The 24,555-nt window shown below is 38.9% G+C and overlaps 1 protein-coding gene across 10 annotated transcripts in view; it reads left to right on the top strand.

Moving 5' to 3' along the window:
- RPS6KA3 (ribosomal protein S6 kinase A3) overlaps nucleotides 1–24,456 on the top strand; it is a 124,454-nt gene extending 99,998 nt beyond the window's left edge. For all 10 annotated transcript variants that reach the window (XM_021080348.1, XM_021080347.1, XM_021080350.1 and 7 more), the window contains 7 exons: nucleotides 1,797–1,886; nucleotides 4,745–4,903; nucleotides 7,119–7,280; nucleotides 11,066–11,142; nucleotides 11,657–11,774; nucleotides 17,871–18,011; nucleotides 18,932–24,456. In XM_021080348.1, coding sequence (XP_020936007.1) covers nucleotides 1,797–1,886; nucleotides 4,745–4,903; nucleotides 7,119–7,280; nucleotides 11,066–11,142; nucleotides 11,657–11,774; nucleotides 17,871–18,011; nucleotides 18,932–19,054 — 870 coding nt within the window. In that variant the 3' untranslated portion in view covers nucleotides 19,055–24,456. The remainder of the gene's footprint in view (nucleotides 1–1,796; nucleotides 1,887–4,744; nucleotides 4,904–7,118; nucleotides 7,281–11,065; nucleotides 11,143–11,656; nucleotides 11,775–17,870; nucleotides 18,012–18,931) is intronic.

The following is a 24,555-nucleotide window of genomic DNA, read 5'->3' as shown; positions in this document are numbered from 1 at the left end:
TTAAAAAGTCATCAGTGTCTGTAAGGCTTTCTGTGAGATGTAAGTTGAATTATAGAAATACATTTTAATTTACTCTTCTACTCACTGCAATCTAGAGTACATAGAAATTTTCAAATTGTACACATGAAAGGAGAGAATGAATAATGTACTTGGTAGGCAATTTAAGAATGTATCTTGCCTCCATAAACATATCAGAAAAAAAGCAGAACTGCCCTGAGGCCCACTTTGAATTATAGAAACCAAGAGCTGTATAACAAAACCTTGAAAATGTCTTCCATCTATTTAGTAGATTGTGATTTAAATTAGATTCCTAAAACCAATCTCAGGACAACTTGATTCTACTGAAATTACTGCATATCTAAAATTTACAAGCACAGTTACAAATATAGTGTAAGCTCAGCTCAGATTAGCAGATCAGAGAGACTGTTGCCAAAAATAAAACCTCCTAATATATTCTGGTTTTCAGAAGACGAGCACCAAATTATCTCTCTTGAGTTAGCATGTCTACTCCATATACTTTCCACTTAATCATCCATTTGCCTGATTCCACACTATCATTTGCAGTTGATCACAGTGGACACCTGTATGTTTGTCTTCCCTGTTGTCCAAATAAAGAACTGTTTCACAACTAAATCTGTTTCAGATAGCAGGTTTGGCTAAATTTTTTTTTTTCTTTTTAGGGCCACACCCAAGGCATTTGGAAGTTCCCAGGTTAGGGGTCCAATCAGAGCTATAGCCTACAACACAGCCACAGCAATGCGGGATCCGAGCCACATCTGCAACCTACACCAAGCTCATGGCAACGCCAGATCCTTAAACTACTGAGCAGATCCTTAACCCACTGAACGAGGCCAGGGAGTGAACCCACAACCTCATGGTTCCTAGTTGGATTCGTTTCCGCTGTGCCATGATGGGAAGTCCCCAGGTTTGGCTAATATTGAGAGTTGCAAGCTCTCCTAGGATATTGGGGCACTTGGGTATATATTGCATATGTTAATTACTAAGCTGTTTTAAAATTGAAAGTATGAAGATCATAAAATTTGTTTCAGACTACCTTTTGGATGAAATGAAAACTCGTTGCCTTTTTAAAAATATAATATTACTTTAACAGATCAAAATATCAAGTATTTTTAAGAAGCAGCTGTCATAAAATGGTTGGAAAGCTACATTAGTACTTTAATGGCTTTATTATAATAATTAAACTTATTCTAGCCAAGTAGAATTCTAGGTTTGGTGTTTTGCTTAGATTTCTGTCTAGCTTCAAAAAGAAAGCTTATTCTACTTAACTACTAATTTTTATAAGTAGCTTACAACTAATGGGCTATTCCATTGAAACATTTTATTAAAGGAAATAATTCAATAAACATGATAGTGGTGGTATTATAGATACATCTTGCTCCTGATTATCTGTATCAATAGTGGTTAGAAGTTAACTAAGTTCCCAGTGGTCTAAAACATTTAAGTATGGAAGAAGGGTGTTAACTGTGCTACTGGTACCTTTTCTTGAGGCTTTTGAACTTTTACTAAATCCTAAACTTATTACAAACTTAAACTAGACAGACCTGGTATGAATGTGACTCATGGCATAGAGTTTACTATAGCCTTGCCGTCTATATCAAGACTGGCTTTCAAATTTTGATTAGACAGTTTGGCTGGGTACTTGAATAAGAATGGTTGATAAATGGCTTATATACACAGTATTTATACAAGATAACACCTTAGGTCTATAGCTGTAAATACTTCAAGTTTATATTGTATAGTTCATGAAATTTTATGATAAATATTTTGCCTTTTAGATTATTGATAAAAGCAAGAGAGACCCTACAGAAGAAATTGAAATCCTTCTTCGTTATGGACAACATCCAAACATTATTACTCTAAAGGATGTAAGTAGATTGTTTAACATAAATCATTTGAATCAGTTGTCCAACTCACATTTGGAATGTATTCAAATATCATGTAGTAGACAAAGAACTTACATAGTGAGTAAAAATAGTTTAGAGGACAACATGCATAGCATAATTCTGTTATAGACGAAAAGATGGTCATATAGTTGATTTTTCTGCTTTTACTTTAAGAAGAAAAGTATTACATTGCTTTTAATATCAATATTTACTGGAACACTTGGGTATTAATTATATTCGGGATTGACTAGTCTCATGCTCCATAGGCTCCCCAAACTATCTTCCACGGTACTGCCAGAGAGAACTTTCACTTGTATCTAACCATGTTACTTTACTTCCCTGCCTACATTTCATACTCCCCATCACCTCTGGTCCCTGCATCCCTCCATCTGTAGTAGTTTTCATACTTCCTCACACACCCTATGCTCTAGCCATGCTTGAGTTTTTGCACAAATTTTTTTGACATGCCTGATTTTCTCCTGCTGGTCTGTCTTTGGATTTATAATTCCCTCCATTGAGAATACCATTCCCATTTTTTGCCAGGCTAACTACCACATATCTAATATTTGTCTAAGGCATTACTTCCTTCGGGAATCTTGCCCTGCCCATCACAACCACCCCACCCACCCCTGCTGACAGGTGAAGTTTCCTTTCCCTACTACCTATGGCTTTCATCATAACTGAACTGTTGGCAAAGGGTGCAAACTTCCCAGGCAGCATTAAGTCCTCTCTTGCTGATGGTGCTTATATAGGCTCAAAGGCCATGTCTGGGTGTTCTAGACCAGATAGAACACGCAGCCAACAAAGCCAGAGACCCCCAAAGTATCTTTCACCTCTGAGATTTTGTGAAATTCCAACATTTATCCTCCCTTCTCCTTCCTAACCAAAATGCCCAATTTCTTCAGGATATTTATTCATCACTGCTCATTGTTAGAAGGAGAAGGTTAACTTGGCCCCATTAAAATGTGAAGCTGGGAGTTCCCATCATGGCGCAGTGGAAACAAATCCAACTAGAAACCATGAGGTTGCGTTGCGGGTTTGATCCCTGGCCTTGCTCAGTGGGTTAAGGATCTGGCGTTGCTGTGAGCTGTGATGTAGCTCACAGACGTGGCTTGGATTCCGAGTTGCTATGGTTGTGGAGTAGGCTGGCAGCTGTAGCTCCCATTTGACCCCCAGTCTGGGAACCTCCATATGCCGTGGGTGTGGCCCTAAAAAGCAAAAAAAAAAAACTGTGCAGCTGTTTCACTTAACTGACTCTCTAATTAATATAGCCTCCAAGAATCCAACCAAGTGAATTAAAAAGCAAATGTAGAAAATAATTTCAGCCTTGCTTGAGTAACTCCCTAAGCTATTGCTCTTAGAACTCTTATTTCTGGAGTTCCTGTCATGGCTCAGTGGTTAACGAATCTGACTAGGAACCATGAGGTTGCAGGTTCGATCCCTGGCCTTGCTCAGTGGGTTAAGGATCCGGCGTTGCCGTGAGATGTTGCTCGGATCCTGAGTTGCTATGGCTCTGGTGTAGGCTGGCGGCTACAGCTTTGATTCATCCCTTAGCCTGGGAATCTCCATATGCCTCAGGTGTGGCCCAAAAAAGCAAAAATAAGTAAATAAATAAAACAAAAACTCTTATTTCTATATCTATTTCTCCCTACTAGAATAAAAATTTTGAGGGCAAGTACCTCGTTTTCTCCATATTTGGGGCTCCAGTACATAGTACCTGTTATAGAACTAAACAGAGCTGTACTGTAACTCTATGAGAAGGGAAAAATAAAAGGGCCTGAAGTTTAATAAGAGGATTATTTCGGTTTGAGATTGCCTATATAGTACAAATCCAAAGTTACAGTGAGCTTTCTTTTTCTATACTAGGAGTAAATGGGTATGCTTCTGTGTGTTTGGATGGAATTTCTCCTTGCTACTTAATCTTCCTACTTAATTCTTGCCACAACTTGTCTTTTAATTTCATCTAAATCAGAATAATTCATTGTACTGTGTATATAAATATAGAAGTTTTGCAGTTGCAAAAGTTCCAGGAAAATCACAACAGTGTGTCTTTCTACCAGTCACTGTCATCATCAGTAGGTAGAGAGATCAAGAAGAATGCTCCCTGAGAGTTCTCTTGTGATGCAGCAGGTTAAGCATCTGGCATTGTTACCACAGTGGTTTGGGTCACTGCTGTGGTTCAGGTTTGATCCCTGACCTGGGAACTTATGCATGCCCCAGGTGCAGCCAAGAAAAAGAAAAAAAGGAGAAAAAAAGAGGAACACTACTTCAGAGCAGAAGTTTAGTTCTCCTTTGGATACCATACCCATAATTTTTTTGATTGCCACTGAGTTGAGCTTCACAGAAGGAAGTTACAGGTTGTTTTTCTGACATTCAGTCTCATCAATTTCAATTTTAGTGTTTTAATGTATATAAAATTGTTTGCACATTTTATATCCTTCATTTGTTTTGGTAAGTGAAATTTTCCTTTAATATAAAGTGTTTTGGAGTTCCCATCATGACTCAGCGGAAACGAATCCGACTAGGAACCATGAGGTTGCTGGTAAAATCCCTGGCCTCGCTCAGTGGGTTAAGGATCCAGCATTGCCATAAGCTATGGTGTAGGTCGCAGACAGAGCTTGAATCCTGCACTGCTGTGGCTGTGGTGTAGGCTGGCAGCTGTAGCTCCGATTTGACCCCTAGCCTGAGAACCTCCATATGCCGAGGGTACGGCCCTAAAAAGACAAAAGAAAAAAATAAATAAATAAATAGTTTTAATTTCTTTTTACTATGCTGGACTTTGTGCTGAGCAGATTGAAAGCTTCACATAATTTTTTACATTTTGTTATTGAATTTTACAGGTATATGATGATGGAAAATATGTGTATGTAGTGACAGAACTTATGAAAGGAGGTGAATTGCTGGATAAAATTCTTAGACAGAAATTTTTTTCTGAGCGAGAGGCCAGCGCTGTCCTGTTTACTATAACCAAAACTGTTGAATATCTCCATGCACAAGGGGTAAGTCTTTTTAATATTTTATTTCTATGTGTGTGTGTATTTATATATATATATATGTATATATGTACATATATGTACACACACATGCGTACACACAAACACACAAAAATAACCTTTTTTCAGGAGTTCCCATTGTGACTCAGGATAAACTAACCCAACTGGTATCCCTGAGGACGTGGGTTCAATCCCTGGCCTCACTCAGTGGGTTAAGGATCCAGTGTTGCCATCAGCTGTGGTGTGGGTCACAGATGCAGCTCGGATCTGGCATTGCTGTAGCTGTGGCATTGGCCAGCAGTTGCAGCTCCCATTTGACCCCTGCCTGGGAACTTCCATATGCCGTGGGTGCGGCCCTAAAAAGACAATAACAACAAAAATAACCTTTTTTTCTTACCTTTCCTTTCTTAATGTTTGAGTTGAAATTACAAAGGTAGAAGTTAGTTTATGCATGTAATGAAAAATAACTATTATTAGCTGAATTATCCTATTCTTCCTCTATGTAGAGTTCTCCCATTGAACTTGAAGTTCTACTTTGAAATTTTAGCTTGTTGATAAACATTAAATTCTTATTCTTCCCAAGAAATGAGTAAGATCTCCTTATCTGGAAGACATAGCACCTTTTTGCTAGGCCACCGTATACTCTTGGGAACTAGGCCCATTTTGAGTTTAGAAGAGAACGAGAGATTAATGGGCTGTATTCACTTATAAAAGGAAATCCTTCCAACAGATGAGGCTGAATAATTGCCACCTGGTTTCTGGCTCGTGGATGTTATTTCTTCCTGCATACAGATTTTTAGTAAATGGTCAAAAAATATGTATTTTGAAAAGTTTAGGAGGGAATTGGGGACAGAGATGTGGGGAGGGAGGGAAGAAAGTAGAACAGCAGAGGAGTGAAGAGGACTAGGAAGCAAGGAAAAATAAAGGATTTCTCTCTCCCTCTCTCTCTGGTTTTGTTTTTGTTTTTGTTTTGTTTTGGTTTTGTCTGCGGCATGCAGTGGGATCTCAGTTCCCAGACTAGGGATTGAACCTGTGCTGCAGCAGTGAAAGCGCTGTATCTTAACCACTAGACCACCAGGGAACTCCCGAGATCTCTTCTTAAAGAGTTTATTTTCAATACATTATTCTTGTTTTCTTTGTCTATTCCTCTAGAAGCTAGTAAGTGGAATGTGTTCATTTAATTCTAGAGCTTCTTGACTTAACAGAGCTCAAGATTTGCCAAGTGCTATGACTTGAAAGTAGTGGAACTCAGTTTTCACTAAAGAATTTGTAACTTTGTAGTCATCTAAGTCTTCTTTGTTATTTTCTCAATGCCTCAGCAGTAGTTAGTTATTAAAATAGTCTGGAAAAGTAACATTCTGGGTGTTAGGACCTAAAACTGGGATTACTGATTAGAATATAGACTCAGAATTTGGTGATGGAAGAAACACATAAGTCTAATAAGGAGTGTCAGAGGGGCTTATGATGCAAGAAGTATTCGTGTAAATGATTAAAGGGGGACAATAATACACAACTTTAAAGGAATGGTATCTTTGTGTATGACACTGTTACTTGGATATCAGGCAGCATTTAAATAAATCTAGGTTTTTTTCCCTTTTACTCCTAAACTCCTATGCCTGTTCTGTTGAGCCTGACAGCACATGTTTGTTGTGTACATCCACTGTACATACTATTCCCTCAACTTAGAATGACTATCCCTCACTCTTCTGGCTTGTTCATTCTGTTTGTCAGATCTTGGATCAGTTATTAACTCTTCTGGAGACCCTCCTGAGTCTCCCCACCTCTCACCTATTTATTCTCTGCCTCCCCAACTACTGTGTAAGCTCCTGGCCTGTAAAGGCAAGGATCTTATGGGTCTTGTTCACCACAGTATCTGCAGCTCCTTATATAAAACCCTGGTACATGATAGACACTTGATAAACATGTGTTGAAATGAATAACCTGGAGACAGATATTATTGCTGTTTGCATGTTTCCTTCATCCACTTATTTAATTGGATAAAGAAAGGAAAGGTAAATACTATTCTTTCTTCCTCCTCTCCTTGCCCCAGTTCTGTGTTAGAGAGTTGTACTTAAGCTATCAGCATTTCGTAATGTTGGGATAATGTGAAGGTCAGTACCCATCATCTTGTTAAGTGCATTGCTTGACAGTTTGTGAATAAATAATTTACCATAATGGAACTGTATTGTTAATGTGCCTCTTTCATTTGTATTTCAATTAGGTGGTTCACAGAGACTTGAAACCTAGCAACATTCTTTATGTGGATGAATCTGGCAATCCAGAATCTATTCGAATTTGTGATTTTGGCTTTGCCAAACAGCTAAGAGCAGAAAATGGTCTTCTCATGACTCCTTGTTATACTGCAAATTTTGTTGCACCAGAGGTAATTGTGAAAGAGTTTGCTTGCAATATTTTAGTATATTTAAAAACTGATTTGCTGTGTTTAATATCGAATATAAAAACATTCTTCTATTTAATACAGAATAGTTGATAGTTGCTTAATTGAAGAGTTTTTGAGAAAATAATTAGAATACAATGTCAGCCCTTTTTCTTCCATTGGTAGTTCATCGTGTCGCCATTCCACTATTATCTACAGTTCTTTTCCTGCCCTGCCTTCTGTCTTTCTGCATAATCACACAACTGTAGCTGTCTACTATCACTAATGCTCTCATGCTTGTCAGTTCATGGAATTAAATGGAAACTAGCTTATTCTTCCCCTTTGCTTATACCCTTCTATTTTCCTGGCTTTGTCACCATCTTGTATTCTCAGGGCTAAAACATCACAGTCTCTTCTTGTCTTTAGCTGTAGAACCAGTTACCATCTCTGTTATCCCTTAAAACCAGTTCAGAGTTCTTTTCATAGAACCACCATCCTAGCTTCTGCTTCCCTCACCACACCTCCAGATGATGCCACCGCCTAGGGGCATGTTGCTCCCTTTTGTCATTCTGTGACCAGTCCTCAAAAGAGCTCAGAAGCGGAGTTCCCGTCATGGCGCAGTGGTTAACAAATCCAACTAGAAACCATGAGGTTGTGGGTTCGATCCCTGGCCTTGCTCAGTGGGTTAAGGATCCGGTGTTGCCGTGAGCTGTGGTGTATGTTGCAGATACGGCTCGGATCCAGCGTTGCTGTGGCTCTGGTGTAGGCCGGTGGCTGCAGCTCCTATTCGACCCCTAACCTGGGAACCTCCATATGCCACGGGAGTGGCCCAAGAAATGGCAAAAAGACAAAAAAAAAAAAAAAAAAAAAAAAAAAAGAGCTCCGAAGCTACTGAAGTCTTCTTCAACCACTGCTTTGATCAGGTTGCTTCCTTGGCTAAGAAACTATAGTTCCCCGTTGTAGCAACTCTAAAATCCACTACTTTGCCCTCAAAATTTCTTGCCTTTTGATTATCACTATGTAAAAAAAAAAAAATGTAACAATGAACAAGATAATAAAAAATCGTAATTAATCCTAATATTGGGCCTATGTGCCAGGTATATAGATACAGATATAGATATAGATATATAAACGGATTTCATCCCCATAGATATAATTTATATATAATTCATTCTCATCACAACTATGCGAGGTGAGTACTTTTATTCGCATTTTACAGGAAACCAGGTGTATGGTGAGGGGTGGTGTCATTTGCCTGTGGTCCAATCTAGATTTGAGCCCCAGCAGTCTGGCTGGCAAGTCTGTGCTTTTACTGTGTGCTAGATATTTCACAAAAATGACAATGACTAACATAGTTGGATTTTCCCCTCTGTGCTTCCTAATATTTTTGTAATTTTGTTACTTTTTTAGATAGAAGAGTATTTTTTAAAGATTATTTGGAGTTCCCGTCATGGCTCAGTGGTTAATGAATCCCACTAGGAACCATGAGGTTGCGGGTTTGATCCCTGGCCTTGCTCAGTGGGTTAAGGATCCAGTGTTGTCATGAGCTGTGGTGTAGGTCGCAGACGAGGCTTGGATCCCAAGTTGCTATGGCTCTGGCATAGGCTGGAGGCTACAGCTCCTATTGGACCCCTAGCCTGGGAACCTCCATATGCTGTGGGTGCAGCCCTAGAAAAGGCAAAAAGACAAAAAATAAAATAAATAAATGAATAAAGATTATTTGCACCTGTTCTCCCAGTGATACTAGACCTCAGGAAGGACGGATTTTTTTTCCTTTTTTTGTCCACGTATGCACAGCCTTTGACACACATTCCTGTCCAAGCATGGTCACTTAATCTAGCCATCTCATTTTTCCTTGTGTTTATTTACTGCTTCATATAAGCAATCTGCTGCTGCTGCTTTTTTTTTTTTTTTTTCCTGTCTTTTGTCTTTTTTTTTAGGGCTGTACTCACGGCATATGGAGGTTCCCAGGCTAGGGGTCAAATCGGAGCTACAGCTGCTGGCCTACGCCACAGCCACAGCAACACCAGATCTGAGCCATGTGGGCGACCTACACCACAGCTTATGGCAACACCAGATCCTTAACCCACTGAGCGAGGCCAGGGATGGAACCCGAAACCTCATGGTTCCTGGTCAGATTCATTTCTGCTGAGCCACGATGGGAACTCCCAATCTGCTTCTTAAAGTCACCATGTAGCTTTTATGCCTTGTCACGTTGGAATATTTTTTGCTTTAGACCTTGCCTCTAAATTCACCTTCAGGAAATCTTCCATGATCAAACTGTCCTTAGACTGACCTCTTAATTCTTTGTCTCCTCATTACCATTTAGTTGTCCAAGTTAAAACTTTAAAGTCCTCCAGAAATCCTCCTTTTCTGTTATTTCTCCACATTGAATCTGTCACTAAATCCTTTCCATTCTGATTCCTAAATATGTGAGGTCCCTTTTCCCTTACCCTATACATCCAGTCTCTACTAAGTCCTTCCTGTTTTGTCTTTGTCTTTTCCCCTTCATGTCCTGCCTTAGTACCGATCCTCACAGACCTTTCACTTAGTTTGCTACAATTTGCCTCCGATGAGGTAGGCTTGTCTCTATTCTCTCTTCTTGCCAGCATTTCCTCTATACCTTGAATTATCTTTCTGGTATACACATCCACTTATTTTATTTTCCTCTTTAATGCTCCAGTGACATCTGGTTGCCTATAGGGAAAAACTGAATTCCTTAACAAGATATTTATAAAAGTCCTTCAGTCTCTCTAGTATCCCCTGTTTGGAAATCCAGCCACACTGGACTTGCTTGCCCCTAAGCATGCTCTACTCTCTTGCTTCTGCCCTTTGAGTGTCCTCTGCCCTCCCCCACCCCTTCACTTTGCCTCCTGAATTCTTACTTATAGGCCCAATGCAAACAGGCTGCCTCCTACCCTTTCCTCTCTCCCCATACCAAGAATAAATTGTTTCCTCATCTTTATACCCACATACTTTAGACAGAATTTTGTTAGAATATTTATCATGTTGAATTGTTACCTGTGTATATGTTTATTCTCCATGCTAGATTCTGATTTTCTTAAGGAAAACAGTTGTTTTGTATTTATCACAGTTTATGCCTAATAATATTTGGTGATTATTAAGCACTTAATGATATATATGTACACGTTTACCCTATACCATTTATACTAAATTATATGTTTATTGTTCTTTGTTGAACATTTCTGCAGCCTCATAAAAAATATAAATTTAAGTAAGAAATTTACCTTTAGGAGTTCCCGTCGTGGCGCAGTGGTTAACGAATCCGACTAGGAACCATGAGCTTGCGGGTTCGATCCCTGGCCTTGCTCAGTGGGTTAAGAATCCAGCATTGCCTCGAGCTGGGGTGTAGGTTGCAGACGCGGCTCAGATCCAGCGTTGCTGTGGCCCTGGTGTAGGCTGGCGGCTGCAGCTCCGATTCGACCCCTAGCCTGGGAACCTCCATATGCCGCGGGAGCAGCCCAAGAAATAGCAAAAAGACAAAAAAAAAAAAAAGAAAGAAAGAAATTTCCCTTCAGTTTATTTTCATAGTCATCTCTATGCCACAGCAGCATTCAATAAATTAATTTGAATATCAAAATTTAAATTTGTATGTATATAAATTATTAGTAGTAGAAGGTTCTAGAATAGGACTACTGTACTGCCTTGTTTGTTAAACATGTTCTGTTTTTCTTATATGCATTGATTTAGGAAATATAATTCAGTCCACAACCTATCCAAATCTATATAATAAACGGTAGTGTGTTAATACTAATTTTTACTTTTTCTAGGTTTTAAAACGACAAGGCTATGATGCTGCTTGTGATATATGGAGTCTTGGTGTCCTCCTCTATACAATGCTTACTGGGTGAGTATGTACCATTTTATCAATATTTTGTTTGAAGTATCTAGGTTTATTTTTTAAATCTGTTTTATATCTTTTTTCCATATCTTCTCATGTTGTCTAATAATACAATTGTGTGTGTGTGTATAAAATCACATTTATAACTGAACCATTACTGTTTTCTATAATGTACTATTTATTAATATCTTGAGGCCATAAATTGATTTTTTTCTATATCTTTCTTATACTCTTATGTCATAAACATATACTATTTTAAATATTTTATTCCATAATGAATCATGTCTCAGTATTTATTTTATTATATATTAAATCCAAATTAATATTTCATTACTTATACCTTGATCTGGTACTTTATGAAGCTTCATGTTGCTGATATTTTTGACTTCAGTAGATTTCAATAAAGTATTACATTAAATGAACTACTTAAGAGTACTTTTGGACATTGCAAATAAATACACAGATTACCAGCCAAAAAAGAAATTTTATTTATTAGCATTTTAATTTTATTATAAATTAGTTACACTCCATTTGCAAACGGCCCTGATGATACACCAGAGGAAATATTGGCGCGGATAGGCAGTGGAAAATTCTCACTCAGTGGTGGCTACTGGAATTCTGTTTCAGACACAGCAAAGGTAAGTATGGCTTTCTATTAAAAGCTTTCAGAAAAATAATTTTTCATAATCTTTGGCTAGGAAAAAATAATATCAGTTAGAAATTTGTTTATAAAGTTGTATTGAAGTGATGTTAACCAAATAACTTGAACTCAAAAATTGACCAATTATTGGGAGTTGCCATTGTGTCTCAGCAGATTATGATCCTGACTAGTAATCATGTGGATATGGGTTCAATCCCTGGTGTCACCAGTGAGTTAAGGATCTGGTGTTGCCATGAGATGTGATGTAGGTCTCAACATGGTTTGGATCCTGCATTGCTGTGGCTGTGGTGTAGGCTGGCATCTGCAACTCAGATTCAGCCCCTAGCCTGGGAACCTCCATGTGCCACAGGTGCAGCTCTTAAAATAAAAGGGGGGGGGGCAAAAAAAATTAACCAATTATTTTGTTTCTTTCCCAGAAGATATTGGTTTGGCTTTATTATCTATATATCTCAAGCTACTTCTTACTGACAGACATGATGAATGATAATAGGGGTAGTCTTTGTGATTTGTGTGACTACTCTGTGCCTCACACTGCACTGTACCTAAATTATCCCATTTAATCTTCTTAACCTTGGCTTGTAAAATAGGTGGTAGTATCACCATTTCACAGAAGAAAACAAAGGCCCAGAATTTTAGTGTGAACTTATCTTCAGTTGCACACCAGGCACGTGTGGGTGCTTCAGAATAAATAGCTGATTCCAAAGCCTTGGTTCCCTAGAATGACTACACCAGGTTCTATTTTTTGGTCCATATCATGAAGAAATGGGTCTTTTTCACAATAAACAGTAATTTGGCTTTATAGTGTCTGCTTGAAATCCATTTGAAAACATTTCTCTCTGGAAGCTCTGCCATTCCCTGGATAACACTGATTTGCTTTCTAACTCCGCTCTAATTTCTCTTTATTTAGAGAATATTCTCTTTTAAAAGGAACAGGAGTTCCTGCTGTGGCACAGTGCGTTTAGAATCCAGCTGCATTGTCTTGGGTCACTGCAGAGGTACAGGTTGGATCCCCTGCCCCATGCAGTGGATTAAAGGATCCAGTGTTGCTTCAGCTGTGGCATAGGTTCCAGCTGTGGCTTGGATTCAGTCCCTGGTCCAGGAACTTCAATATGCCACAGGCGCAGCCATAAAAAAAAAAAAAAAGAGCAAAGTTTTCCATTTCAGTATAAGAAAAACATAGAGGAGGTAAGAAAGATATATACTGGTTAAAAGTGCTTGCTGATTTTCTTAGAGGCAGAAGTAGTTTGTTTTTGTCTTTTTTTGTCTTTTTTTTTTGCCATTTCTTGGGCCGCTCCCGCAGCATATGGAGGTTCCCAGGCCAGGGGTCGAATCGGAGCTGTAGCTGCCGGCCTATGCCAGAGCCACAGCAACACAGGATCTGAGCCACGTCTGCAACCTACACCACAGCTCACGGCAACGCTGGATCCTTAACCCACTGAGCAAGGCCAGGTATTGAACCCGCAACCTTATGGTTCCTAGTCGGATTTGTTAACCACTGAGCCACGACGGGAACTCCCAGAGGTAGAAGTTTAAGTTGTGAAGTGATTGCATTAGTAAATAGGGTGTGTCAAAAATTTATGTAGATACTTTTGGCAAAGAAATGAAGCTGCGATTGACCAGTTTAGTGTCTGTATAGATAATAATCTAGTTTTGTAACTATTTAAAATGATTTTTTTTTATGACCTGTGGCATATGGAAGTTCCCAGGTTAAGGGTTAAATCAGAGCTGCAGCTGCCAGCCTATACCACAACCACAGCAACACCAGATCTGAGCTACGTCTGCGACCTACACCAGAGCCCACGGCAGTGCTGGATCCTTAACCCACTGAGCCACAATGGGAACTCCCTTGTTCACTTTTTAATTCATATATTGAGCACCTACAATGTGCTTTAATAAGTAAAGGCTCCAGGGGTAAAAGATGTGGCTCAAATCGAATTCCTGATATTAGAAAGCTTGCAATCCTGATCTCATAGACGGCCAAAAATATACAGTACAATGTCATGTGTGCTGTTACAATGGTATGTTTTCTGTGCTAAAGTTCTCAGATGATGCTTAATCAGAAAGAGTTCAGGGAAAGCTTTCCAGAAGCAGTGAAGGAATTTGCCAGGCAGCTTTTGGAAGAAGGATGTAGTCTATCCCAGGCTGAGGGAGCAGCACATGCTGTGCATGGTTAAGAAGGCATGGGAATGGCACAACACTTCCTGGGTGGCACAAGTAGTTTAATATGACTAGTACAGGGTACATGTGAGAGGGGAGCCAGTGAATCCAGATTACGAAAGGCTTTGTTGATTGTGCTCCAGCCTTGGGGTTTAAGTGTTGGGGAACTGTTGAAAAATATTAAACATTGTAGTGATCAGATTCCCCTTTTTCAAGATCACTCTGTGGAGCAGTGATTCTTATCCATTCAAGTATGCCACAGACCTTTTCATGGTCAGTTGTGAGGCTAGTAAGTTAAAGCAAATCAAGGTTATCTCTTTTGGTTCTTATTTTCTTGCATTTTATTAGGCTTTTTTTGAGTGAAAGACAAGGTGAGAATGAGATACAAATAGAGCACAAAAAATTGCGTCCAACTCACAGCCTATCTCATGAATGCCATGTTATTACTAATAGCTTTTGCTCATTTGTCCAGTTAAGACTTGGAATTACAAGTATAATGTAATACTGTGAATACCCATAAAATTGGGAGGGAGAACACAGTCTGGTGTGTTCCCTCAAGAACAGGCTGCATATGTGAATGTCATCAGTTATATAGGGCATATGTGTCATAAGTGGCTTTGAGAAGAACCAGACCATAGGTACCATTTACTGAGCACTTAAGTGCCAAGGACCGTGCTGACACTTTTACCTATGTAACTGTATTCCGTCTTCACTGACTTTTATTAAGGGTATTACTTGTAAGATTTTGCACCATCTCAGGTCATAAGTAATTAAGACCTAAACTAGAGCAGTTATAGTGGGATTTGAGCCAAATGGAAGAGAAATTTATGAAGCAGCATAGACTTGGCGGTTTATTGGGCATAAGAAGCATGAGAGAAGCAGCTACCAAGTGTGAGGTTCACATTCCCACCTCAAGCAAATGAGTCGGTCTTGGTGTCCTTCACCAAGATGTGAAATAACAAAGAAGTAGTTTTACGAGGAGTCATGATTGCAGGTTTGGACATTATAAATTTAAAATGCTTCCACGATAGGAGTTCCCATTGTGGCTCAGTGGAAACGAATCCGACTAGGAACCATGAAGTTGCAGGTTCGATCCTTGCTCCATAGGTTAAAGGATTTGACGTTGCCATGAGCTGTGGTGTAGGTCACAGACGCAGCTCGGATCTGACATGGCTGTGACATAGGCCAGCGGCTACAGCTCCGATTAGACCCCTAGCCTGGGAACCTCCATACGCTACAGGTGCAGCCCTAAAAAGCAAAAAAATAAAATAAAATGCTTCCACGATATATAACTAAGAGATGTTTTCTATTAGGTAAACTGGCTATATGGATATAGATCTTAGTAGAGAAGTCTAGGGTAGACATTGATTTTAGGAGTTGTCATCAGTAGTAGCTAAAGCTGTAACATCAGTAAGCTTATCTGAGCAAAGTGATAAGAGAGCCATGGAAGGAATTTTGAGCACCACCATTTAAAGTGAGAGCTTAGCAGTAGTAGCCATTGAAGGGTAGCTGTAGGAGAAATGGTTCTAAGTGACTTCGATGAAAGAGCGCTGGTTAACACAGACTTGATTAAAATTATAATAAGAGTTTTGTTGTGCTCTGGACAGTTTTGCACACTTGCCCACTTTTAGAATTTGTTTATTTATTTATTTATTTATTGCTTTTTAGGGCCACACCTGCGGCATATGGAAGTTTCCAGGATAGGGGTTGAATCCGAGCTATAGCTGCCGGCCTACACCACAGCCACAGCAGTGCAGGATCTGAGCCTCATCTGTGACCTACACCACAGCTCACGGCAACGCCAAATCCTTTAACCCACTGAGCAAGGCCAGGGATTGAACCTCATGGTTCCTAGTCGGATTTCTTAACCACTGAGCCAAAACAGGAACTCCCACTTTTAGAATTTGGAATAGGAGGTCCCTAATTACTGTGCTTTTTATTTCTAATTCTGTTCTGTAGCTTATTCCTCTTCTTAGCTGTTAATGACAACTTAAAGTGAGAAATGTAATTATCAAACAGCTGAGGGATACTTGGAGTCACGTCTCCCCAATTCCTAGTATCCATTTAACACCAGGTTCTGTCACTTCTTTTCTTAAGCACCTCAATTCCATCCATATTTCTCCATCTCTTATACTCCACTAACTCGAAGCTACAGTCTCTCTCACCAGTCTCAAATTAGAGTCTCCAATCCATTTTCCTCCACATTTAATGAGTATGATCCCTCTAAAGTACAAACCTGACCACATCACTCCTTCGCTTTAAATTATTTCTCACCTGCATACAATGTCCACATTCGCTAATGTGGCCTTAAACGGTCTGCCCCTTCTCCCACTTTTTCTGCTGCCATGTTCTCCTTCACAGTGTGTGCTACAGCTAGGACACATTCCTTTGACATCCTTAACTGTAACACATGAGGGCTTTCCTTCAGACATTCTCTTTCCCTGAAATGCTCTTTCTCCCTGCCCTTCTCTAATCCAGTTCCCATTATCCTTCAGATCTCACATTCTTTTGCAGAAGTCAGTTCTAAGCTACCCCACCCTGTTCAGGTAGGGTGTCTCTTTGTGTTCCTCTAGCTGCACTTCATATTTATCCATCCCATCAAAGAACTTGTTTCTTTGTCTCTCCCTCATTGGGCTGAAAAGTTCATGAGGTCAGAGTTCATTTCTATCTTTTTTTTTTCTCTCTCTCTTTTTAAGGCCTAACCTGCAGCATATGGAAGTTCCTGGGCTAGGAATTCAATCGGAGCTGCAGCTGCAGGCCTATGCCACAGCCATAGAAACACCAGATCTAAGCTGCAGCTTGTGGCAACCCTGGATCCTTAACTCACTGAGCAAGGCCAGGGATCAAACCTGCATCCTCACGGACACTATGTTGAATTCTTAACCCACTGAGCCACAGTGGGAACTCCTCATTTCTATCTTGTTCACTGCTAAATACCCAATGCCTAGCAGAATGCCTGGCCTTTAATGTATACTCAATAGATATATTGTTGGGAGAAGATTTAAACAAGTGATAGATGGCTTACAGTTATTATTTTGGAGAACATAAAACGATATAGCAATTATATGGATCTCTACACATGTAAAGCATTTGGATAGATAAAAAGCATTTGTCTTTGGAAGAAGAGGATTCTGGGTGTTTATGTTGCTTTACTTTTATGAATTTGTGATTTTTCTGTAATGCTCATAAATTGTTTCTTTTCCTTTGTCTTTTTAGAGCCATACCTGTGGCATATGTAGGCTCCCAGGTTAGGGGTCAAATAGGAGCTGCAGCTGCCAGCCTACACCACAGCCACAGCAATGCCATATCCAAGCCTTGTCTGTGACCTGTACCACAACTCACAGCAATGCCAGATCCCACTGAGCAAGGCCAGGGATTGATCCCACATCCTCATGGATACTAGTTGGGTTCATTACCACTGAGCCACAATAGGAACTCCCATTAAGTTGCTTTTGAAGTAGAAAAAAATTAAAATAACTCTGTAATCTTTGAAGAGAGCATTTGGAGCCCTCCAGTTAATTCCTTTTATTGCACAGCTATGTTCTGCTTTTCAGTATTACCTATAGCACTAAGTAGTCTTAAGTAGCTGAAAATTACTTAGAAATAAACCTACCAAAATTTAGGAAACTCAGAATATCTTAGGGGAAAAAGAGCCACAGTCCTTAAAGATACCTAAAATTTACCCTTTGTAATGCACCAAAATTACTCTTATCAGGGAGGAAAAAACAAAGACTTAAGTTTTTGCTTAAAAAAAAATTGTCATATTGACCAAACTGCTTTGTACCCAAAAGTCTGCAACCTGGAAAAAATAGTGCTACCAGGGGGGAAAAAAAAGGAAAAATACTCAACAATATTAAGTGCTATAGAAAAAATAAAAGGTTTAAGCTTGTTTTTATTATTGTTTTTGCCATTACAGGACCTGGTGTCAAAGATGCTTCATGTGGATCCTCATCAGAGACTGACTGCTGCCCTTGTGCTCAGACATCCTTGGATCGTCCACTGGGACCAACTGCCACAATACCAGCTCAACAGACAGGATGCACCACATCTGGTCAAGGTGAGTGGCCCAATCAGGCACTGTTTGCAACATGCCCTCCAGCAAAGACCTTGAGACATCCTCTCTGTACCGCAGCATCTTTCCCTTTGCCCCCCAACCTGCATGCAGTTCTTGTGTGAGATTCTCTTAAGTGGGTGATTTAGAAAAGGAAAAGTCAAGGCATGCCAAAATATCATAATAAAACTGGTTTCAGAATGATTTCTAAATTTATCAATCAGATAAGCTTTATGAATTTCCTAACTTTTCTTTGTACTTTTCTTTCTTAAACACAACCCAAAGCAGACTCTTTAAGGTTGTCAGCAGTGGCAAAAACAAGTTCCAGATAGCATGCCTTGCTGTCTCTCATGGTAAAGAATTGCAAAGGGAGAAAACTTGAAATGTCCTGAGAAAAGTAGAGACTGCTTGTTATGAGTCTGTCCCTGTCCACACTCATCCATAATTTTTTTTTTTTTTTTTTTTTTTGTCTTTTTGCCATTTGTTGGGCCGCTCTCGCGGCATATGGGAGGTTCCCAGGCTAGGGGTCTAATTGGAGCTGTAGCCACCGGCCTACGCCAGAGCCACAGCAACGTGGGATCCGAGCTGCGTCTGCAACCTACACCACAGCTCACGGCAACGCCGGATCGCTAACCCACTGAGCAAGGGCAGGGATCGAACTCACAACCTCATGGTTCCTAGTCAGATTCGTTAACCACTGCGCCACGACGGGAACTCCCTCATCCATAATTTCAACCTCCCACATTGGCCTCTTCAACTTTAGTTAAATCAGAGGGTTGGACCAGTGTGGTTATTTTCATTATAAGCCTAATAAAATCTATATAAATTTGCATATGAAGAAGTTATCTGGGAAAAATTCATTTCATATTCTCTGTACAAGTGACTACTCACTGTCATTATTTGTGACCTTTCTTTCCTGTTTTCAGGGTGCCATGGCAGCTACATATTCTGCTTTAAACCGTAATCAGTCACCAGTTTTGGAACCCGTAGGCCGCTCTACTCTTGCTCAGCGGAGAGGTATTAAAAAAATCACCTCCACAGCCCTGTGAAGTGACCTCAGTGAGATATTTGGTACCATGGTGTAAGCTGATAGCACAAGTTCTGGCGACAGGTAGCACATATCTGAGAGACACCTGCAAGCACACACTGTCCCAGCTGGTACCCATAATGCTGCTGCTCCTGCTGCTGCTCCCGCTTTCGTCTCTTCTCGCTTTAAATGATTGTTAGCAAGTTAGATTTTCCTGGAGCTTCAGATGAAATGAAAATGGAAACGTGATGAAGATATATTCACTGAATCAACAAGAAGAAATAATGAACATATGAATACCACCTAAAAATACACTGAATAAAGTACTCTACACCACATAGCATTATTTTTATAGGAAATATTTCATGTCCCTTAAATATTCTTTGTTAGTTATAGGGATGGACAGTTTATGTTAAGCACTTAGCTTAAACAATCCGTTTATATTAGCACTGTATCCCTTGTGCCATCCAACATTTTGTATGTTTTTGTAAACAGTTCATATACAGTACATTTCTGTACTGCTTTCTTTAATGTATACATGCCTTGTTTAACTTGGAATCTATTATTAATCAATTGACTATTAAATCTGGTTAAATAGTTCACCTGGATTAACAGTATTGTTGGACAGCCCTAAAAATGGCCAGATTGTAGAACAGCTGTTGAATGTAATACTTCCAAAATGTACATATCTTTCCCCATGTCTGTTTCACTGGTTCATTTGTTTGTTTCTTAAAGTCAGGTGCTCTGTTAGGCGAACCTAGAGAGCTGTTTTGGTTAGAAAGTTATCATATGTGTATGGCATGACATCAAGAGTACACCTGTGAAGTTAGTTCATATACTTTGCAACTCCTTAGGGTCTTTTTTCCTTAATTAAGGAAGTAGTCCTTGCACTTTTATAGTATCCGTACTTAGTATTTGGCATAAATTTGGGATTTTTCCCAGTATACATCAAAGGCCTCTGAAGAGGCCTGATAAAAAGATTGACAAAGGAAAATTTAGCAACAGGTCATTCAAGTCCCATTGGATATTTCATGTTTACATAGATCAAATTGCAGAATTTAGCATATGAATAACAGGATACCTACTCTTGTACACCTGCAAGGAAAGTATGCTTTTTTGGAAAAAAAAGGTAAATCATGATGAATTCTGTCCCATTAAGATGCTCTATATTAAACACTAATTTGAATGTAATAAAGGCCCAGGCCTCTATATGAAATTGGGCTTAAACTTTCTTATTCTGGGGAATAAAACATTCTTGATCAAACAGTATCTGTTCTAACCTGAACACATAGCTAAGGTAGGCTAAGTGAATGTTCAGCATTGAGTGTTTCCTGAATTCCTCCTGATGGTTTATAGCCACATAATGCTTTCTTTAACTTCAGAAATGATCATTTTTCATATTGGTTATTGGATCTGCTTATATTATTCATTATCTACATCTAATTTGGTAATTTCCACAGATTAAAGAAACATATGAACCCATTATTACCTGTATCTTTGCCAAGCTAGAGTACATCAGTATGTAATATGAAAAACATGAGCAAAGAAAAGGTGATTTAACCTATCTCATCAAGAATGTGCCTGAACAGATCTTTCTTAGTCATATACTAAGCAGTTTACATCAGAAACCTTTTTTCCTGCCAGAAACTTTAAATCTTCCCCTGAGAGTACAAAGCCACGAAAGCATGGTTTATCTAAATGTCTTGGAAGCCACTTGTTATTCCTTAATTTCTCCTGTGTGCAATTAAAGAGAAAGAGAAAATCTATAACATGCCTTTTGCCCAAGTGATAGAAAATGATTATTGCATAGAAATCAAACTTAAGTTTTATCTTTTAAGTGAAAAATGTATAGGAGGAGATATTTCAGAAGACCTAGATGGAGAAAGTTTTTTTTTTTAATATTCTTGAGTATATGGATGCTCTTAGAAGCTGCTTTCTATTGCCTGGAAAGAAAGCTTTTTTTTTTTTTTCTCTCTATTACGTGTTTCAAGCCATGGTCATCTCAAATTCTTGTCACTTTAAAAATGTTAATGTAACTTTAGGCAAAAAAAGATATATTTTCAGATTTTTGACACTGATGCCATAAGTGCTTAAGTGGTATTGTCCATCATAGTCTTTTAGAACCGGAAGTAAGTGTGTAAATCCTTACAATTTATTTAGTCCAGCTTTCTCATACTTCATGTAAAGAACCTGACACCCAAAGCAAAGACTAGAATTCTTAACTTCCCGTTCTGTTTTTTTTCCCTCCTAACACCGTGCTGCCTTCCTCTCATAATTCACTCTACCAGGAGCTGAGTTGTTCAAAAACTACATATTTCTTTGGGCAGTCCTCTGCTGGTATATGAATGCCAAGTTAATTGCTTTCAAAGATACTGCCTTCTTTGTCTAGTACACCTGCCAGTTTTATTGGAGAAAAGCAAGTTATATATTCACAAGACTGAAGGCTATCTGCCTAAAAGCAGTTGAATCTTCTGTGATTCTGGTGTTCCTATTGTCTTTGATTTACAGCAGACTAACTTGGCCAACAGTATGCTCTAAATGTAGTATTTGTGCTGGGTTAACCTTTCCATTAATTTCTCTCCAAGTCCAGTTCCTCCGGGCCCCTATAGTTGTGGTGGTGAGGCCCTTTACCAGTTAGTGCTGCTGGCTACCAAGGCTTCTCCCAGAAGATTTTAGTTCAGTCTGAAAGATAATTCAATGTGAAAGAAGGAACTAAACTATAGGGCCACTTTTACAAATCTTCTCTTAGTTTATAATCCAAAATAATATCCAGAATGGTAGGTTGAATTTAACATTGCCAAGCACATACTAGAAAATACGGATTACACTATCGTGTGTTTTCTATCTTCCCTTTCAAGTGATGATGCTAAATGAAGGTAAGTTTTTTGTCCTTTTAACTTTTTATGTAAGTCATTTCAGCCCCTTCTAATTTATAGAGATGTCTTCTTTCTACATACAATAGACTCTTCACTTTAAAATATTTGATATGGATCCCTTTATGCACAAGCAAGTCCAAAAATGTAATAATTTTGACAAGACACAGAGTCAAGATGTTGTGAGGCTAACATGTGGGAAAAGTCATTTTGCGAGTGTCTGGGAGAGTGTGGTATATATGCAGTAGAGATTCCACGTTGCACACGCAGTAGGCTACAAGGAACAGGTTTGGGCCAACAATTACCCATCTTTTTTTTTCTTTCTTTTTTTTCTTTTTTTTTCTTTTTTGGCCATGCCCACAGCATGTGGACGTTCCTAGGCCAGGGACTGAACCAACACCACAGCAGCGACCCTAGCCGCTGTAGTAACAACACCAGATCCTTAACCCACTGTGCCACAAGAAACTCCTCCATCTGTTTTTTTAAGAAATGGTTGCTCTTGGGACCAGGGGATATCTCGGGAGATGGGGCTGGCCTGTTAGCTGTGCCCTGTACCCTCAGCCCAGAAAAGTCTTCATGAGGGGGCAGAGTGAGTTGGATAGGAAAGGGGCTGGGATGGATCTAGCCTGGGGTGAGAGCAGAAAGGCATTCAAGATTTGGGGGCTTGGTACAGATGCACATCACCATGAAAGCCAGCAATATACAATTGAACATGGTTTTGATTTTCTCAGCTTCCTGCCCTTTATAAATGACCTAAAAGTTTTCAGGTTGCTTTACTATGTTTTATAGAGAAAATTCTCTCTTACAGTGGTATCGAGCATTTGAGATTTATGAAGGCATTAGGACAGATATCTCAGGAATGTAAACGGTCAGAAAAGTCTGCTTTCTGTGATGAACAAATACAATGGCTTCCATGGCTGACCTTGGTGCTTAAACCAGGAGATTCCAATCTAGTCCTAGAGTTCTGTCCCTCTGAGAGGTCCAACTCTATGTGACTAACAAACTGGATGTATACTTTGAGCCTTATTTAATTCACAGATAAGTTGACTTAATTTTTGTTTCAGTTAATGAAAATAGTCCTCTTTTCACCTCCGGATTACTTACATTTTGCTGGTCTCTCCAAGTGACCATTGGTGGAGACCAATTAATGAAGGGATGAAATTCACTTTCTTGGAACTGTGGTATTCTGCAGAGCCACACTTAACCACTTTTTCTAGTGAAGAATCTACAGAATGATAGCTAAATATGGATGGCCAAGAAGAATTTATATCTACAGTGCGCTTTACGTATTTTTGACACTGCTGTATTCTGTGTGATTGAGTGACTTGTAACTGGTTCCAATGTGACTGAATGTGCTCAAAGAACTCTAGTAACTAAGTCAACTTAATTTTCTTAAGCTTTGTATTACTATCAGTCTCACATTTACCACTTTGATTCCAGTCTTTTAACTGTTCATAACAGGGCATACCAAGGGTTGGGATGAGAGCATAATTCCTACCTCTTAAGGCACTTTCCTCATTATTTTGCCATATAACCTTGAAGTGCATGATAAGCTGTTTAAATGTCCATGACTTCTCCCAGAGCAACTAGCAAAGTATATGACATCGAATAGAGATTAGTGGAAAGGAAAATTTAGAGATTAAGTTCAGAGGTGCAAACCTTGAGAAAACCTCTTTAGAGCACATACCATTTGAGTTAAATATATGTAAATGTTTGTGAGAAGAGAGTCGCTATAATAGTCCTCTCTAAGTAGATTAGTTCAGTATCTAATGGAAGTGAAAATCTTTACTCCTATTATCACTATAGTACTGAATGAACTGTATTCAGAGTTTTTCAAACAAGTACTTAAAGTAGAACTTTCAAATACAAAGCAAGGGCATAAGGATAAAGGTTGTGGTTTGTGTTTCTCTTAGTTTACCATCTAAGGCTTTGTTTTTTAATTTAAAAAAAGCTTCAAGTTGTTGCCATTCCTTAGCTTCCTTAATAATTATGGCTGATGAGTTTTTAACTCTTAAAATTATGTACCTATATTAAGTTTATCTTAACTCTTACCCTAAGCAAAAAGGAAGGTATACACCTAAGGGATGTAATTATTTTGCATTTTTGGCCATGGGTGGGAGAGGGGTGGGAATCTACTTACACCGTTTTTAAAAAAGAAAAAAATCACAAATATTTTTCTACTATTATATATGATCTTACTTTATACTGGTTTCTCTCTAGTAAGGCATGCCAGAAGCCCAAGGCACCATATCATGAGTTCATATGTATTGTACCTTTTATTGGTGGTTAAATCGCATCAGATGCTTGGCACTGCTGCCATAATTATGAAATGCTTGTAAAGGATTAAATATCACTGAATACTTTAAATTGTTTTACTTAAGAATCTAATCTTGGAAGTTTTCAGATCATACTATTAATGTGTAATCTAAGCTCTTTCAGATGTATCCATGAATAATCCTGGAACAATATTGCTTGTATTCCTGTCACAGAACAGGTTTTGTAATCTTTAAAAGAAATGAAAATTTATATAATAAAGTTTCGAATAAATGCATGTATGTCCCTTTATGAGATTATTTCAATTATATGATGATTAATTCTTCACATTACCAAATTATTCAATCTAAAGTATAAGTTGTCAAGTTGGATTGAT

Source organism: Sus scrofa, chromosome X, assembly GCF_000003025.6.
Source record: "Sus scrofa isolate TJ Tabasco breed Duroc chromosome X, Sscrofa11.1, whole genome shotgun sequence".
NCBI classification, from domain to species: Eukaryota; Metazoa; Chordata; class Mammalia; order Artiodactyla; family Suidae; genus Sus; species Sus scrofa.
Note: the sequence above shows the minus strand (reverse complement) of the source record. Positions and strands in the feature narration are given on the sequence as shown.